At 35.7% G+C, this 18,070-nt stretch overlaps 2 protein-coding genes and 1 long non-coding RNA gene across 9 annotated transcripts; all 3 read right to left on the bottom strand.

Annotated features, from left to right (window-relative positions):
• Positions 1 to 896: 896 nt before the first annotated feature.
• On the bottom strand, positions 897 to 1,791 carry LOC135844098 (uncharacterized). Its single transcript, XR_010558447.1, has 2 exons — positions 1,501 to 1,791; positions 897 to 1,235 (listed from the first exon to the last, which is right to left on the bottom strand). It is a non-coding gene; the product is annotated as an uncharacterized LOC135844098 (long non-coding RNA).
• Positions 1,792 to 2,245: 454 nt separating this feature from the next.
• LOC135845941 (tetratricopeptide repeat protein 8-like) lies at positions 2,246 to 10,018 on the bottom strand. Its single transcript, XM_065364832.1, has 8 exons — positions 9,861 to 10,018; positions 9,617 to 9,798; positions 9,250 to 9,544; positions 8,901 to 9,175; positions 3,270 to 3,419; positions 2,991 to 3,162; positions 2,528 to 2,734; positions 2,246 to 2,451 (listed from the first exon to the last, which is right to left on the bottom strand). The coding sequence occupies exons 1-8, from the start codon at positions 9,963 to 9,965 to the stop codon at positions 2,335 to 2,337; spliced, it is 1,503 nt and encodes a 500-aa protein (XP_065220904.1). The 5' UTR covers positions 9,966 to 10,018; the 3' UTR covers positions 2,246 to 2,334.
• A 133-nt stretch (positions 10,019 to 10,151) lies between these two features.
• On the bottom strand, positions 10,152 to 17,662 carry LOC135845940 (serine/arginine repetitive matrix protein 2). 7 transcript variants are annotated; one of them, XM_065364824.1, is made up of 12 exons: positions 17,430 to 17,662; positions 17,232 to 17,302; positions 17,025 to 17,082; positions 16,777 to 16,873; positions 16,430 to 16,544; positions 15,732 to 16,244; positions 15,046 to 15,325; positions 14,773 to 14,969; positions 14,567 to 14,696; positions 14,270 to 14,487; positions 11,672 to 11,827; positions 10,152 to 11,579 (listed from the first exon to the last, which is right to left on the bottom strand). In XM_065364824.1, exons 4-12 carry the CDS (start codon positions 16,862 to 16,864, stop codon positions 11,552 to 11,554), a joined length of 1,725 nt encoding a protein of 574 aa, XP_065220896.1. In that variant the 5' UTR covers positions 16,865 to 16,873; positions 17,025 to 17,082; positions 17,232 to 17,302; positions 17,430 to 17,662; the 3' UTR covers positions 10,152 to 11,551. The 7 variants fall into 7 exon arrangements, with proteins under 7 accessions (XP_065220896.1, XP_065220897.1, XP_065220898.1 ...); XM_065364825.1 differs by having other exon boundaries at positions 17,232 to 17,662; XM_065364826.1 differs by lacking the exon at positions 16,777 to 16,873 and having other exon boundaries at positions 16,462 to 16,544.
• Positions 17,663 to 18,070: the final 408 nt, after the last annotated feature.

Below are 18,070 nucleotides of genomic sequence, written 5' to 3'. Positions count from 1 at the left end.
AATCCCATTCCTCAAGTTAGACTTCATTTTATCAATTAGAACAGGTTACAAGTCTCAAATCATAAAATGTAAAATTATTGTAAGCACATCACTTTGAGGGGTCGTAGCGCCACCCCCTTGAGGCTAGGGAGTTGGTCGATAGCTCATTTAATAGGTATTGGGGAGGAGATGAAATGATCACTGGGCTCATTTTACTCAAAATTCAATATTTCAGGAGTTCTTGATGAAAAACTGATTGGGGGGGGCTTTGATCCACTGGGGGGGGGTTAGCTCGTGGGGTATGGGCGGGGACTTTTAGTATGTTATTCAGCACACCACCCTAGACAATATTCACCAAAAAAACCTTTGTTTGTAATTATGTTTGGGTCAAATTGCATATTGACTGGGCTATTGTCGGTGAAGAATTTTGCATGTTTATTAAAAAATTTCATAATACCTACGTTTCAGTAATTTTTTTATTTTGAGGCCAGCCTTGGAAGTGGATCAGCAGTTTGGATATTAATTCGAACAGTTACCTAAATAATTCATAAACGCCTGCCTCGTCCAACGTTTCGATTTTCAGCTCCAGTACAACGCCGAATTCTTGAATGATTCTTCGACAAAAATCATAGAACCTCAAATAGAAATTTATCAAGTCGAGAAAAATCAACAGAATACAAAAAAAAAAAATAGAAAAAAATAGGTAGGTAAAAGTTACAAATAATTGGAATAAACTCTCAATTTATCGAGTAATTTTTTGGAGCTCACAAATTTAAGAAATAAAAAAAGCAATACGACAATACGAGCCATGTGGGTAAAAAAATTCGATTTCCGATACTTGAAAAAGTAATTCCAGATTCTGTCGAGACTTTACCGCATATTTAACTGAACTAAAAGTTTCATACGAATAAAAAACATTTGCAAGCGATAAATTTTTCTTTCAATTGGTAGGATATTTCACATCTTTATAAAAATAACAAACGCCATTCTGATCGGTGGCGAAAACCATAAAATTATTTGCATCTTTTCCTTTACCTACAATGAGGTTATGACCTTCATTCCATGAGCAGACGAGAACTTTAACATCTTCTTGATAATCTTTACAATTTTTTTGTACAACAACCACCGTGTCTATACATTGTGGAAACCCTGATATAAAACATTTTTTTCCATCAGTAAATTTTTCAAGTTTGCCAAGCTTATTACATTCGCATTTCATTTCTTCGGGTTTTCCGCAATGTGTTGTAGGATCTACCCTGAAAAACGATTGATAAATATTTGATCAATTTTTGGATCTTGTCACTCAAGTACTTATCGGGTAGGTAGGTGTCGAGAAAATGATTTGTGTAGTGTGTCAATTATCATCTTAGGTAGGTAGCTTATCATTGTTTAATACTTACAGACTTATGAAATTATTATTATTTTTTTTAAAAAGGAGGTACAGTATAAGAAAGTATAGGTTTAGGTACCTATGTATATTGTAGAATAATGTACAAGTATGTACATATGTATTTTACCTACCCTTTAAAATTAGCAAATTCATCTGAAGTTATTTTCAATGTCGAGTCTCCTTGATTTTGACCTAATACACATGTAATAAAAAGGTACGATAACATTATGTACACACTAATAACTTTCGTCGCCATTTTAAACACAGGTAGGAGTAAGTATGGTAGTATAATTCGATTGTTTCCAGAGAACTACGATTAAGCTCTAATCGCTTTCCCGTAACCGTGCGTTATGATTTTTTTTTTTTTTGATTTAAGATCAAAACATATGAACAATTTGCGTAGGAAGAATTATTTGTTTTCTGAGTGAGCAATAAATGAATTTTTTTGTTTGATTAGCGTATAGATGAATTGATGTTTCAGTTTCATTATTGTGATAGTACAGCTGTGGAAATTAAGGTCGAATTGATTTGACTTTCAGAAACTTCACAACAAGGTCATCGTGGATACGGTAATCTTGAATTGTTTTCAAAAAGGGCTGAAATTTTTTGATAATTTGTACGAGCACTGTGCTGTTATCGATGTTTTATCGAAATTCATATGAAAAAAAATTGTCGAAATTTCCAAATACCTGCATTATCGCTCATTTGAACTGCGAATTGTTTGTTTCAACAGATGTTTTTTTTCACATTACCTACTTTACAGTAACTGACATGAAATTTAAATTTTATAAAAATGCAATTACCTGAATTTATATTGCTCAAATAATTATTTCACATAAAACTTCAAATCAAAAAAAAAAAAAGAATTAAAATAAGTTGGTACTTACTACTCAACATATTTTATTAATTTATCAAGTTAAAACAACAATTCAATAGAATAGAATACAAAAAAAAAAAAGTTGAAGCTATAAATAATTGAAATAAACTCTCAATTTATCGAGTAATTTTTCGGAGCTCACATGTCCAGGATAAGCTTTCAAGGATTTCTTTACCAACATATAACTCGTTTGCAGATCTCCAATCTAAAAGCACATCATTTGCATCAAATATGATACAGATAATCATACTTTAATGCACTTGTAAATTACCTATACCTACCTCATGAGATACGTAGGCTCGATTAAAATGTGGTTCGAATAAATAAGGAGCTATGCTATTAGCAAAGTCAAAATATGAACATGCTTGTAGACTGTTTCCACGATTGAACATAATCACGCCAAGATTGTTGAATGAGGCTGCATGAGTCGTATCGATAGATAATGCTAAACGCAAACATTGCTCAGCGATGTCCAAGTCACCAATAGCCTTCAAAAAAAATTTAAGAAATGAAAAAAATAATTGATACGTAATTTCAAACGTGCAGAGGCTGTCTCTAAGCTACTTGAATTTCAATAGCTAGTTTTCAATTTTTGTTTTTCATTCAAATTTTCACCAAAAAAAAACCACTTTTGATATCCTTATCCTTAAGAGGGTTTGTAAACCAATTTATACCCCCCCCCCCTCCCTCCCTCCATTTTACAAGGGAAAATCAAATTTAAAATGCCACAAAAATTTAACGTACGATAGCAATGTGACCAATATTGTACCAAACATCGGCTGCATTATCATTTACAGCCAAGCTAAGGGCTCGTTCGAAGCATGTCACCACCATATCGTATTGTTGAGAGTAAAAACAACACAATCCCAAATTGTTGAAAAGTTCAGCAGTGTACAGACCCATCTGGAGCAATCGTCTGAAATAAAAAATTCAGCAAGTCCATTTCAATTATCATTAATCAATAGACCTATTAAGGGGGAAAACTCCAGCCTGGCGATCCCAGGTAAGTAGGTAGGTACCTACATATAACATTGAAGGCCAATATCAGGCTGGTCTGTGTAAAAGTGATGAACACCAATACAAGCTACAGCTTCCATGTTGGTTGCATCTTCGCGTAAAATATTCTTGTATGATTTCACAGACAATGGTATATCGTTCAGTTCTTCGAGTATTCTGAAAAATGAACGGTTCTCAGGAAGTGTTCAGGCGAGAGATACCTTGAAATAGGTAGGTACTGATTGTTGCGAAGTGTTCAACAGCCTTGCATATTCTGTAACTGCTTTTTGCTCATGTGTCCTGCTATCTTACTTTATGTCCTGATTTATTGCTACTCGTAGATTTTTCAAGAAAGGCCTGTTTTTTCTTCAGGAAGTATACTAATTTTTGCCTTGATTGTTAAAAATTCCTGTTCTTCTGTTTATTGCCAAAATTGCAAAAAAGTACGATTTTTCGCAAACATTATTCAAAAGTTCTACTTTTGTTAGGTACCTACTAAACGAAGAAATTTCGAAAAAAAAGTTCCACTTTTTTGCCAAAATTACCAAATTTACTTTTTGCATTATTTGTTAAAAAAATGCTGTTTTTATGAAAAAAATTATCCAAAAGTCCTGCCAATAATGGCTACAAAAGCCCTTAATTTTTGGCCCAGATTATCGAGAAGTCCTGTTTTTGGTCAAGATTGTGAGAAAAGTTGATGTTATCAAGAAGAAAATACCATTTTTTTTTTGCCAGATTTACTAAAAAAGTATTGTTTTTTTTTCAAAACATTCAAAAAGCATTAATTTTTGCCTTAGTTGCCAAAAAAAGTTTGTTCCCAAAATTTTTTTTAAAAAGTACTGTTTTTTGCAAAAATTTCCCAGAAAAGTCTTACTTTTTTGCCCAAAATTAAAACATTCATAAAGCTCTGATGTTTATCTTAATTGTCAAAAATGACTTGATTTTTTTTCAAAATCCTGTCAAAAGCCTTGTTTTCTTGAACAAAATTATCAGAAAAGTGTTTTTTTCTTCCAAAATGTAAAAGTCCTGTTTAATTGTCAAAACAAGTACCTACATACCAAATTTTTTTTACCAAATTGCCTCAAAGTCAATATCAAAAGTCCATGTTCCGTGTAAAAATTATCAACGGTATTTCTTTTTTGTTAAATATGCCTCAAAAATCGTATTTTCGGTCAAGATTTTCCAGAAAATTGTATATTATTTTAGCCAGCCATTTTTTTTTTTTTTTTTTTTTTTGGTATAAGATCATCAAACAGTTATGTTTTTTGACAAAAAAATTATCAAGAAATAGTACTTGCTACTTTTTTGTTAGAATCGCTGAAAAAAAAAAAAAAAGTTTCATTTATGTACTTTCTTACCAAAATTGACAAGAAAGCCTTGCTTTTTGGGTCATTCCATGTCAACTCAACCAAAAAAAGGCGATTTTGAAAGTCATGTCTTTCGATTTCGATCAAATTTTTATATACCCACCCAGTAATTAATAACCCCGCAATCAGTTTGGTCCAAGCCCCCTCAGGGGGCGGGTGGGAGGGCTTCCATTATTTTCACATTGTCTCGAGGTACTCAACTTCAGCAGCCCATTCCTCCAAAACTATGATACTTTGATCAAAACTGATTTCACAGTTCAAAAGAATATTGTATTTAGAACTTTTTAAGCATTTTGAAATTTTCAAAAGTTGAAAGTTGAACTTTCAAAATGAAGGTTCAAATTTCAAAATGGCGCTGTGAGTGGAAGCTACCATTTGAAATTTTGAAAAAATTCCCATAGATGAACCTTTTGATGTTTTTTCGAAATATTCAAGTTTCGAGATGGGATCTCTTAATGGAGGGGAAGCACCTCCACCCCCAATTTTGGGCGAAACTTTCGAAAGAAAATCTGGGGCATGCGACACATCGAATTCTATGTTTTTGGTGACGCTGAACACGAATATGACGTCAGATTTTTGATAGGATCCCATCCATGGCCCCAGCACCTCCCCAAAGGGAGTAAAAGTTAAAAAAAGTGTTTTGTTCGTGCGACATATGGAATAGTATGTTTTTGGTGACGCTGAACACGAATTTGACGTCAGATTTTTGATTGGAATCCATCCACGGCCCCCAACAATTTTTTTGGACTTTTACCTATTGGGGGAGGTTTTGGGGGCCATGGGTGAGGTCGATTAAAAAAATTATGGCAATATTTGTGTTCAGCGATATCGAAAACATACTATTCCATGTGTCGCACGAACAAAACACTTTTTTGAACTTTTACCCCCTTCGGGGAGGTGCTGGGGGCCATAGATTGGGTCCTATCAAAAATCTGACGTCATATTCGTGTTCAGCGTCACCAAAAACATAGAATTCGATATATCACATGTCCCAGATTTCCTTTCAAAAGTTTCGCCCAAAATTGGGGGTGGGAGTGCTCCCCTTCTATTAAGAGATCCCATCTCGAAACTTGGATATTTCGAAAAAACATCAAAAGATTCATCTATGGGAATTTTTTCAAAATTTTAAATCGTAGCTTCCACTTACAGCGCTATTTTGAAATTTGAACCTTCATTTTGAAAGTTCAACTTTCAACTTTTGAAAATTTCAAAATGCTTAAAAAGTTCTAAATGCAATGCTCTTTTGAACTGTGAAATCAGTATTGATCAAAGCATCATAGTTTTGGAGGAATGGGCTGCTGAAGTTGAGTACCTCGAGACAATGTGAAAATAATGGAAGCCCTCCCACCCACCCCCTGAGGGGGCTGGGACCAAACTGATTGCGGGGTTATTAATTACTGGGTGGGTATATATTGTAAAAAAAATTTGATCGAAATCGAAAGACATGACTCAAAAACGTTGGTTGAGTTGACATGGAATGACCCTTTTGTCAAACCCAAAGCATTCGAAAAAATCTGAAGTTTGCTTCAGTTTCGAAAAAAGTTGTGTTTTTCTCCAAAACCATCAGAAAAATCTTTTTTTTTTTTGGCAAATTACCTGAGAAGCCTTGATCTCTGCCAAAATTATCATGATCGAAACTCCGAAAAGCGAAAGGTACTCTTTTTTTTGACAAAATTGCCTCAAAAATCGTATTTTTGCCAAGATTTCCAAAAAAAGTTGCGTCTTCTTGAAAAACCGTCATTATAAAAGTTCTAATTTTTGCATTAATCTTCAAATAAAAATTTTGCTTGTGACAAAAATTGGCTAAAAAATTCTGTTTTCGCCACAATTATCAAACTATTTTTTTGCCGAAATAGACAAGAAAGTTTCGCTTTTTCACCAAACCCAAAACATTCAAAAAGCAAAAAGACCTTATTTTTGCAGGCTTAGAATTTGTTTTTGTCAAAAATTTCCACACAAAAAAATCTTGTTTTTTGCCAAAATTATCAAGAAGTAGGACATACATATTACTATAACCTAGTACATATGTATGTACTAACCATTTACTTTTTTTTTGCAAAACATTACCTCAAAAATCAAAAGTCTTGTTTTTTATTCAAGATTTTCAAATTCAAAATGATGGCGTTTTTGTAGACATTGTCAAAAAAAGTCCAGTTTTTGCCCAAATTGCTAAAAAAAACTCCAGTTCTGCGCCAAAAATTACTAGATTTTTTTTGTCAAAATCGCCTAGAGGTTCTACTTTTTTACCAAGCCCATTATTTCTATTCTTGTTCCAAAATTACTATTTTTTTCATTTTTCCGTCTGTTTTTTTTTCAAATAGAAAAATTTTAACTCAAAAAAATTTTGACTTGAATAAATGTTGACCATCTTGTCCCTCAGTCTGAACCATTTGAGAAAATTGCACTGACAAAAGACCTATTTCAATTAAAGTATGCAATTGTTCAAAACAGTAAGTAGTCGTCTCTTGTATCAAAAGAGTCATTCCATGTCAACTCAACCAACGTTTTTGGGTCATGTCCTTCAATTTCGCTCAAACTTTTTTTACAATATCTACCCACCCAGTAAGTAAGAAATCCGCAATCAGTTTGATCCCAGCCCCCTCAGGGGGCGGGTGGGGGGGGAGCTTCCATTATTTTCACAATGTCTCGAGGTACTCAACTTCAGCAGCCCATTCCTCCAAAACTATGATACTTTGATCAAAACTGATTTCACTGTTCAAAAGGGCATTGAATTTTGAACTTTTCAAATGTTTTGAAATTTTCAAAAGTTGAAAGTTGAACTTTCAATTTGAAAGTTCAAATTTCAAAATGGCGCTGTAAGTGGGATCTACCATTTAAAGATTTGAAAAAATTTCCATAGATGTATATTTTGATACTTTTTCGAAATATTTAGGTTTCGAGATGGAACTCTTAACGGAAAGGGAGCACCCCAACCCCCAATTTTGGGTGAAGCTTTCGAAAGAAAATCTGGGGCATGTGATATATCGAATTGTATGTTTTTGGCAACGCTGAACACGAATATGACGTTAGTTTTTTGATAGGACCCCATCCACGGCCCCCAGCACCTCCCCAAAGGGGGTAAAAGTTCAAAAAAGTGTTTTGTTCGTGCGACGCATGGAATAAGATGTTTTTGGTGACGCTGAACACGAATATGACGTCAGATTTTTGATTGGACCCGTCCATGGCCCCCTGCACCTCCCCAAAGGGGTCCCCCAAAAAAATGGTAACATTCGTGTGACACATGAAATAGTATGTTTTCGATATCGCTGAACACAAATATAGCCATAGTTTTTTAAATCGAACTCACCCATGGCCCCCAGAACCTCCCCCAATAGGTAAAAGTCCAAAAAAAATGTTGGGGGATGTGGATGAGGTCCAATCAAAAATCTGACGTCATATTCGTGTTCAGCGTCACCAAAAACATACCTACTATTCCATGTGTCGCACGTACAAAACACTTTTTTGAATTTTTACCCCCTTTGAGGAGGTGCTGGGGGCCATGGATGGAGTCCTATCAACAATATGACGTCATATTCGTGTTCAGCGTCACCGAAAACATAGAATTCGATATATCACATGCCCCAGATTTGCTTTCGAAAGCTTCACCCAAAATTGGGGGTGGGGGTGCTTCCCCTCCATTAAGAGATCCCATCTCGAAACTTGAATATTTCGAAAAAGTATCAAAATGTACATCTATGGGAATTTTTTCAAAATTTCAAATGGTAGCTTCCACTGACAGCGCCATTTTGAAATTTGAACTTTCAACTTTTGAAAATTTAAAACACTTGAAAAGTTCAAAATTCAATGCCCTTTTGAACAGTGAAATCAGTTTTGATCAAAGTATCATAGTTTTGGAGGAATGGGCTGCTGAACTTGAGTACTTCGAGACAATGTGAAAATAATGGAAGCCCCCCACCCGCCCCCTGAGGAGGCTGGGACCAAACTGATTGCGGCTTTCTCACTTACTGGGTGAGTAGATATTGTAAAAAAAAAAATTGAGCGAAATCGAAAGACATGACTTTCAAAATCGCCTTTTTTTGGTTGAGTTGACATGGAATGATTCCCCCCCCCCCAAAAAAAAAGTTCACATTTTGACAAAAATTCCAATTTTATGAGGAAGAGGAATTTCAGCCAACTTTTTTTTTGCAAAACTTTCTCGAGTGTTTTTCTCGAGAGTTTCATTCATCGTGTTATGTAGGTACATTTGTCTTTTAGTTCCCAACATCGATGGGTGTTATGGGTAAATGACGATTTCGATCGCTCAAGATAAAAATTATGTCAACCATTTCACCTAGCCATTTCAGTCACGATGGTAACTTCATTTGGGAACTGTTTCAACGCTACGACTAATAATTCCAACGCTGTAATTGGTTGATCTAGTCTTAAATAAATTCTAGCCAGTCTCAGGTACACTTCGATTGTAGGCTGTTGTTCGAGCGCCGATTTAAATTGTTTCTCTGCATCTCGATTCGAACCGATTAAAAAATAACACTTGCCGAGTTGAATTTTCCACCAAGGATCCTTATATTCGCAAGCTTTCGTCGCTTCGATGGCTAAATCCATAGCCTGCTCATAAAAGATATATTAGGTACCTAGCTATAATTTTGAATTTTTTTTGCAGATGATTCAGTTTTACTCACATTTCTCACATCGTTCTCGTGGTAATAAATATATTCGAATAAAGCCTTCGCTACTGATTTCTGGGCCGCATATTTTGCTAAATTCAGTCGCGATATTTGAATAAACGCACCCTCCAGTTGAGACACCATCGAAGCTGTTCCCAATCTCAAACTTCGAGCTGATTTCGACGTAAGTGGTCTGACAGTTTGAGCAGTTCTGGGGGTTCTCAATGTTTGCTGCAACGTTTCACCTCCACCAGATCGAGTGTCTGGTCTGACAACACCACTGATCGGTCTTCCTGATACTGTTTTCGGTCTATTAATCACCCCACAATAATAATATTCACCAATTTCGATTCCAAGTTACGTATTGATTGTAATAACCCACCTATGGCTGGGATTTCCTAAAGCTGTGCTTGTATTCGCTGTTCTTAAAGATGTACCAGGACGAGCCGAAACAGCAATTGTATCTGTGTTCAGGAACATGTCAGCTATTCCTTCTTCTTCTGCTTCTATATCGTCTACCATCACTTGTAACGTCATAGCTCTCATTTTCAAAACCCAAACAGCCTAATAAAAAATCTTTTTCGAAGTTACACTTCCATAATAATTCGTAAACAATTGCCCTTTACCTGATCTAACGAATTTTTCATTAATAAATTTGTACAAATATCCACACATTTCGAATACTGTTTCTTCCTAAACTGTAAGTTCGCTTCATAAAAATCGTAATTCATTTTGACCTTACGTTATCAATCATTGCATTTTTAAACCGGCGACGGAGATTCGTTTATTGATTTCTCTGTTTTTGAAATCGTTGCTATGCACAACAGGCTAACACAAACATCATCATCGTGAAATCACGGAAATTTAGCCTCTGATATTTCGCTGAAATAATCAACAATAAATCACCAAACAGCACCTTCGTCGAAAGTTTTTACTTCTCTAATCATCTCAAAGTAGAGATTTTTTCAAAAAAAAAATTACACAGTACAAAAACAATTTTTAAACGATACTTTACCAATAAACATAACTGTTCTTAAATATTAAATTTATGTCCAATTATTACTTCGTAAACTTTAATCGAAACACTACCGAAGACATGAAATAAATCGAGACAGAGAAAAAAAATTCAGGTAACAAAAAATATATAAACTTTCGTAACGTAATTGCCACCTAGAACAGCTCTTACTCATATAATGCGAAAGGAGAAGTGGAAAAAAACTACTCGAACAGAATAAAAAAAAATCGTACACGAACATATCCACAAATATTAATAAAATTAACGTACCAATATAAGCAGCCTGCCGACTACGAAAAATCACAGAAAACACACGATGTTTTCCAATAATGCATGTACAAATGGTACCGTAAACTATTCGAAAACATCGCGTATTAATTGAAAACGAACAAATATTTTGAGAATCTCATTGCTCAGGTAACCCATCAACTTAACATTTCGATTTCATCAAGAACTACATAATACACTAGGTATGTTATAGAAAAAAAAAAAGAAAAATCGAGTGTTTTTTTTTAAAAAGACGTAATAATAATAATCGCTTTAACCAATAATGAGTACAAAAAGAAGCAAAAGTTTCGTAATTTTAACGTAAGTATGAAGACATTTCAGTCGATTTAATTTCCTTACAACCCAAGCCCCCCCTTCTCACCAACAAAACTGGATCTTGACACGATATCAATATTCGATAATCCATTTCTACACGTAATAATACTGAAACAACGTCATGACGAAAATATAAATACTTATTTACAATATAGTTATTACTGTAAAAAAAAAACAAAAAAGAGTACTAAATTATTCTCTACGCAATTAAGGAAAGTTACTACATTCATTATTGCAATACTATCAGCTGTCAACGTCAAGTCTCTTCAAAAACATTTCATCTTTGGATAATTCTGCATAAATGCAACCAATTTTTTTTTTAAAATACGCTTTCATAAATACAGGAACAATACGAATTTATCGCAAAAGAGAAAAAGTAGAAAAAATTGAATTAAATTAAAAAGAAAAACACATACAAGTACAACATACTATACCGGAGAGGGAAAAAAAAAGGCGTACAAACATTGAAAGGTGACCGATAATGTAAATTACTTGTTCAACGATATTGATACGTATGAATGATTCTACACCATAGTTTGATAATTTTTATAAGTGTAATAGGTATCTAAATGCCTCACGTTTTTGCATATTAAGTTTCAGAGAACGAGGTCACTAAACGATACGTATGCTATCTACATTCGATACATAATGTACAATGATTAAAATTATATCATAATTTAAAAATAAAAAATATAACAATTACAGCCTCCTTCTAAACGAATGTAACCTGAAACAAAATCGACAAAATATTTACCATTTGAATCATATAATTAGGTATAGACAATATTCGATTAATTCATTAGTTCATTCGTTATATACCTTTCTTGATCCAGCCATTCTTGATAACTGTACCACCATTCTTCCCATTTAAGGTAATCTTGAAAAGTTAAATCTTCTAAGTAACCTTGATCTTTATAATATGCATATCTGACACGGACATCCTCCCATGATCCATCCAGTAACATAGGCGGTGGTCTATTATAAAACCAAGAATTAATGAAAAAAAAAAATCAACTAACTAACTTTACTATTTAAAAAAAAATACAGCATTATTTTAGTCTACATTTAAACTGGAAAAAAGTGCTCTGAAAATCTAATTTGGTTTGTATTTTTGCGGTTCAAAAAATTCAATTGGCTTTGGTTAAATATTCAATTTTGAGTAAGAATGAACTGTAGTAAAATTACTCAAAAGTGGCCTTTCGACCCAACAAAATGAATCAAAATTTAGCGAGAAATTCAAATATTTCGACAAAAATACTCTTTTGAACATATTTGAAAAAATTTGATTTTTGAGCCCAAAATTGAGATCATGTTTTTTGGTATTTTTGAAAAAGTGTTGTGCAACTATTCACAATGGGTTGAAATTTTGGGAGAAATTCAAATATTTCAACGAAACTGTCTTTTAAACATTTTTGAAAAATTTCAGTCTAAACTTGGACCATAGTTTTTGCAATTTTTTGAACAAGTGTCGAACGACTAATCAAAGCTGGTATAAATTTGACAAGAAATTCGAATATTTCGACGAAATTTGACGACTTTCAAGCCAAACAGGCAGACAGACGACCATGAAGGAACTAGACAGGTATGTCAGTGGCCTCAAGAGGCCACACACACAAGTCAATGACTTTAAGATGCCAGACAAGCTGACATAGGACTTCGCGAAGACATATTGACGGGTCAATGACCTTCAAAGGTCAGCCCGGAAGACAAACGACCTTGAGAAGCCAGACTGACGAGTCAATAACCTTAAGAGGCCAGTCAGACGACCTTGGGATTCTAGACGCGCAGGTAAAGTGACCTTGAGACTGAGAGTCCATACAGACAGGTCAATGACCTTTAGAACATAGATGGACCTCCTTGGGAAGCCAGAAAACCTCAAGAGGTCAGATATGCGACCAAGAGAGGCTGGACAGGTAGATAGACGAGGTCAGTGACCTTGAGAAGGTAAACAAACGGGTAAATGACCTTCAGAGGACAGACAGATGAATTAGAGAAAATTATTATTCAATTTTGAGTTTAAAGGTCAAGAAAAACGACATTGAGAAGCCATATTGACGGGCCAATGATCTTCAAAAGTCAGCTCGGAAGACAAACGACCTTGAGAAGCCAGACTGACGAGTCAATAACCTTAAGAGGCCAGTCAGACGACCTTGGGATTCTAGACGCGCAGGTAAAGTGACCTTGAGAGTCCATACAGACGGGTCAATTACCTTTAGAAGATAGATGGACCACCTTGGGAAGCCAGAAAACCTCAAGAGGTCAGATAGGCGACCACGAGAGGCTGGACAGGTAGATAGACGAGCTTGGGAGGTTGGAACGGGTGAATGACCTTCAGAGGACAGACAGATGAATTTGAGAAAATTAATATTCAATTTTGAGTTTAAAGGTCAAGAAAAACGACATTGAGAAGCCATATTGACGGGTCAATGACCTTCGAAAGTCAGCTCGGAAGACAAATGACCTTGAGAAGCCAGACTGACGAGTAAATAACCTTAAGAGGCCAGCCAGACGACTTTGGGATGCTAGACGCGTAGGTCAGTGACCTTGAGAGTCTATACAGACGGGTCAATGACCTTTAGAAGACATATTATGGACCACCTTGGGAAGCCAGAAAACCTCGAGAGGTCAGATATGCGACCAAGAGAGGCTGGATAGGTAGATAGGCGAGCTTGAGAGGTTAGACAGGTAGGTCAGTGACCTTCAGAATTCAGACAGGCGAGTCAATGACCTTCTGAAGACAGACAGACGACCTTGGGTGGCTAGACAGGTAGGTCAATGACCTCAAGATGCCAGACAGATACATAGACAGACGACCTTGAGAAAATCACAACCCAGTTCTGGGCTCAAAAATTTTCAAAAATGCTCAAAAAAGATTTTCCTATCTAGGGCTGAAAAGTACTACTTTTCCAACCTCGCGAGAATCGCTCGGATGTAAAAATAAGTACTTTCCACCCTCGTTCAGGAAAAATTACTTCACTAAACTCGGAGAAAAAGTGATTTTGAACTCGTGTGAGTTGTTCCCCTCACTTCGTTCGGGTCACAAACCTCACCCTCGTCCAAAATCACTTTTTCGGCCCTCGTTGTGTAATATACTATTTCGTCGAAATATTTGTAAAATTTCAATTTATTTTGATAAGTCACATGACTTTTAGATACCAAAAATCAAGACCTGAATACGTAACAAGCATTTCTAAACTGGGAATATTCCTACAAGAAATCGTTGTAAAAGTTAACATCTCCCACTCCCCCCCCTCCTCGGCGAATTTTTACAAGATCGATGGAAAAATCAGGTACAGAAAACTCTAGTTTCCGAGTTCCAAAATAAGATAAAACTGATTAAATTATGGATTCGGCGAAAAACGAAATCCATAAAAATCGCAACGAATTGACAATTAAAATAACTAGTTCAAAACGTACTCTGGAAATGGTTCCAATAATGGTACATCGAGCTCTTCGACTCGATAATTATCACCGGCTGTGACACGAATGTTACGTTGATTTGATTCAATATCCTTCTTTTGATTCCACTTGGCCATTTTACCGAACCTCTCCGAAAGCGTGATTCGTTTCGGCGACGGGCTTTCCGATTCATCAGACGGCGATTCTACTTTAATTTTTTTATGATGTATGATCGACTGCAGAATACAAAACAATAAAAATTTTATCCTGAGCAAAAAGCTTCAAATCAAACTTGATTCAATTCGCTGTGCTTACCGTAGTAATCGCTTTGGAAGCTTTAACGACAGCTTTCTTTTTCTCTTTTTTGGACGATTTTTTCTTATGTTTAGTTTCCACTCTTCGTTCACCGACTGGACTAGAAAGAACTGGCGTAAATGATTTAGATCTGTAGACAACAAAAATAAATTCGAATGAGATACCGAACACGATGAAGTGAAATTTCAATTCCATAAAAAAGGTACCTAGCGTAACGAGAAGACATAGGAGGGGGAGGAAGGCGTGGCAGTTGAGCACGAGGTTTTAGTTTGGGCTCTGGAGGAGGTCCTGGACGTTTAACCTTTTCTTTTTCTGCTTTCTTAAGACGTTTTTCATTATTACTTTTCTCGAATCTACACATCGAGCAATTGGAATCCGAGCAATCGGACGAAGACAATACATCCTGCAATTTTCAGGTCGATTTAATATTATTGAGAAGGAAACCCTGCGAACGAGATTCTGGTCGAAGTGAAACTCACGCTAGACGCCGCTTGCTTAGATTTAGTCTTTTTGTTTCTGAACGGCGATCCAGACGATAATCCGGATTCGGAAGATGACGAAGCACGTATCCTCATCCTGTGTTGGGCGCTTTTACGTTTCGTTGATTTGGACGGCAACGGACTACGCGATCTGCCCTTTGAAAGACGTCGAACTGGTGACTTGGTGGTGATGGGTGAACGCGAACTTGGTGATTTGTAACGCGGCGGCAATTTTGGCGACTTCTTCCGTCTGGTCGACGGCGATATTTTTTCGACAGATCTTTACGAGTTTTAATTATCGAAAACAGAGAAAACCATGGAAGAAAATGAATAATTCAAATGAGTATACTGGCCAATAAACACAATACATATTACAATAGTAGAAGCGTGATAGGGTAGAACAAAAAAAAATTAATATTTATCAACAATTCGCAACCTATATATGGAAAATTCTGAAATCCACAACAATTTGTACGATTGGTGCATGTTTACCGAATACAGATGGTTCGATTATGAAGTAACTTACTTGTTCGACAGTCATTTTGCAACACAATGTACCGATACGTTACGTATTGACTCGATTTGTTACTACAAGTTGGCAATGATCGTACTAGCCGCGAATTAAAGCGCACAATGAAATTTGAAAATTCAAAAAATCATAGACACGAAATAAATACGATACACACCTATTTCTACGTCCAGCTTTATCCGCTTTAATGTGTCGCGAAACGGGCGACTTGTTGCGGCCGGCAGAACTTCTCGCAGAGCGTAACGGCGGCGACTTGAGTCGTCTCACAGGAGATGACTTTCGAGTACGCGAAGGTGTCCTATTACGATGCGCCGCTGGCGACACACGACGTAATGGCGATCTCGAACGACGCACCGGTGACCGGACCAGCCGATTCGGCGATTTAGCGTTACGCCGAATCGGCGACGTCGAAGTTCGTGCACGAGCCGAGCTGGAGAATTTATCAGTTCGCGGTCGCGAACTACCACGTCGCACGTCTGACGATACAGAACGACGATCGTTTCGACGAGTATTCGACGACGATCTACGCGAAGATCGAACTGGATTCGGAGATGTGGGCGCTGAAGGCGAATACATTGCGGTACGTTTTCTGCTCGGTGAGCCTTTCGTCGAAGATTTCTCACCCTCTGAGGAAGTCACGTACAATTCTTTATAACCACTGTGACGCCATCTGCAAGAAAAAAACACACAAATACACTTTAGAAGAATTCTCAACATAACACATCGTATATAAGTAAAACTATACATAGATATTTTCAACCAAGTCGCCAACCACCATGATTTCTCATTTTAGCATAAAAATTAACAAATACCTACAGTATTTACAAACGAATGTAAAAAAAAAATGAGAAATACCTATCAGGTTCTTTTTCTTCAACTTCTAGTACCTTTTTTGTCCAAAACGCGCTCTGTGGACCATCTTTGCGAGCTTTTTTAATTACTTTATCAATTTCCCTTCGTGAGTCCAAAACTGTACAAATATCGTAAAATTTGACTAATGGAGAATAAGTGTACGATGAATTTCTTCAATATTTATAAGGGGATGTAAAATAGCAATAAATTAGAACGAATAACTCGCAAAAAAAAAATCAAAATCTACGTAAATTTTTTTTTCGTACAATTTGCAGAAAAAATATTACACTTATAAATTTCTTGGCAGAAATTTAAAAAATAAGAACTTTAATGTTAAAACAAACCCCCACCAGGTTTTGGACGAGCACTTTTATTAGAAGAAGAATAATCATCCATTCTTAATTTCGATTTTTCAGTACTTCTACCTTTCGGCGACATTTTAACGACCTGAAAAAACACATATTTTATAAACTAATGGAAACCCGGTAACAACGATGAGATCATAGTGCATAATTAATACGTGTTCTCAGTTTCCGGCGAGTATAATATAATATCGGCTATCAATAATTGTAATGATACGTAACAATATTACTCTTACCCTAAGAAAACGCTGGAGTTGAATGAACTTTGCTGATACGTTAGATCCAAATATCAACCTGAAACACATAATTGAATTTCAAATTAGTACGAATAATAAAGTTCTTAGAGGTGCTGATGAAGTACATCGGTACCAGAATTGAAGCAGTAATACTAATAAAAAGAATGCTGAATGCTGAAGTACGAAACAACAAGAATGCGAACTTACTTTGAGAAGATGAAATCGACACAAATAATTTGGTATTGAACGAATGCAAATTATAGCGGTTCACACGAATTCTATAAGGTTAACGAAAAATGCATTAGAAACGATATCAATTGTAATAAACTATCGCGAATTTATAAAATACTAAGCGAATTTTGAGAAAGTTTTCGTATTTTTATCCTGTAACGCGACGCCATTTACCTCTGTTGTTGACAGCAGAGATAAGATATTTCACTCGATTTGCGCTAAAACAAGTCTTTTTTCTCGATCGAATTGCATTTAACGCTCGCACGATTCACTGTACGCGACGAATTGAACAAAATTATACAATATTACAATCCTTTTTCGAAATAATTTACATAAAATTCCTAATTTTCTACCAAACTTTATCCCATCAACTTGAACTTTCAGGTTCACCACAGATTCAAAATTGCAGAATTATGGTATTTCATCATATGAAGAGTGATATTCCAAAACTCGCTTTGGCTTTGTCCATTTTTATCGAAGTGCGTTTTTCAGCGGTACCTGGTAGATGAAGTAGTAACTCACATTCCTACATCATCAACCTACCAAAATGAAGTGTTAAACTCACCTAAATAGCCAATTCACTAAAAAATTTTTAAAAAAATAATCTTCCAAAATGCGCTTTATCCATTTTTATTGAAATTTTTTTCAGCAGTATTTAGTGGATGAAGTGTTTACCTACACTCCTACATCATAAATCCACCCAAATAAAATGCTAAACTCGCCTAAAAAGCCAATTTACCTGTTTAAAGGGAAACTGTTTTCCCTCTCTCCTGAAAAGTTGTGAAAATGGACAAAGCGAGTTTTGGAATATCACT

The sequence above is a fragment of the Planococcus citri genome, chromosome 4 (genome assembly GCF_950023065.1).
Source record: "Planococcus citri chromosome 4, ihPlaCitr1.1, whole genome shotgun sequence".
Lineage (NCBI taxonomy): Eukaryota > Metazoa > Arthropoda > Insecta > Hemiptera > Pseudococcidae > Planococcus > Planococcus citri.
This window is presented reverse-complemented; position numbering and strand designations above follow the sequence as displayed.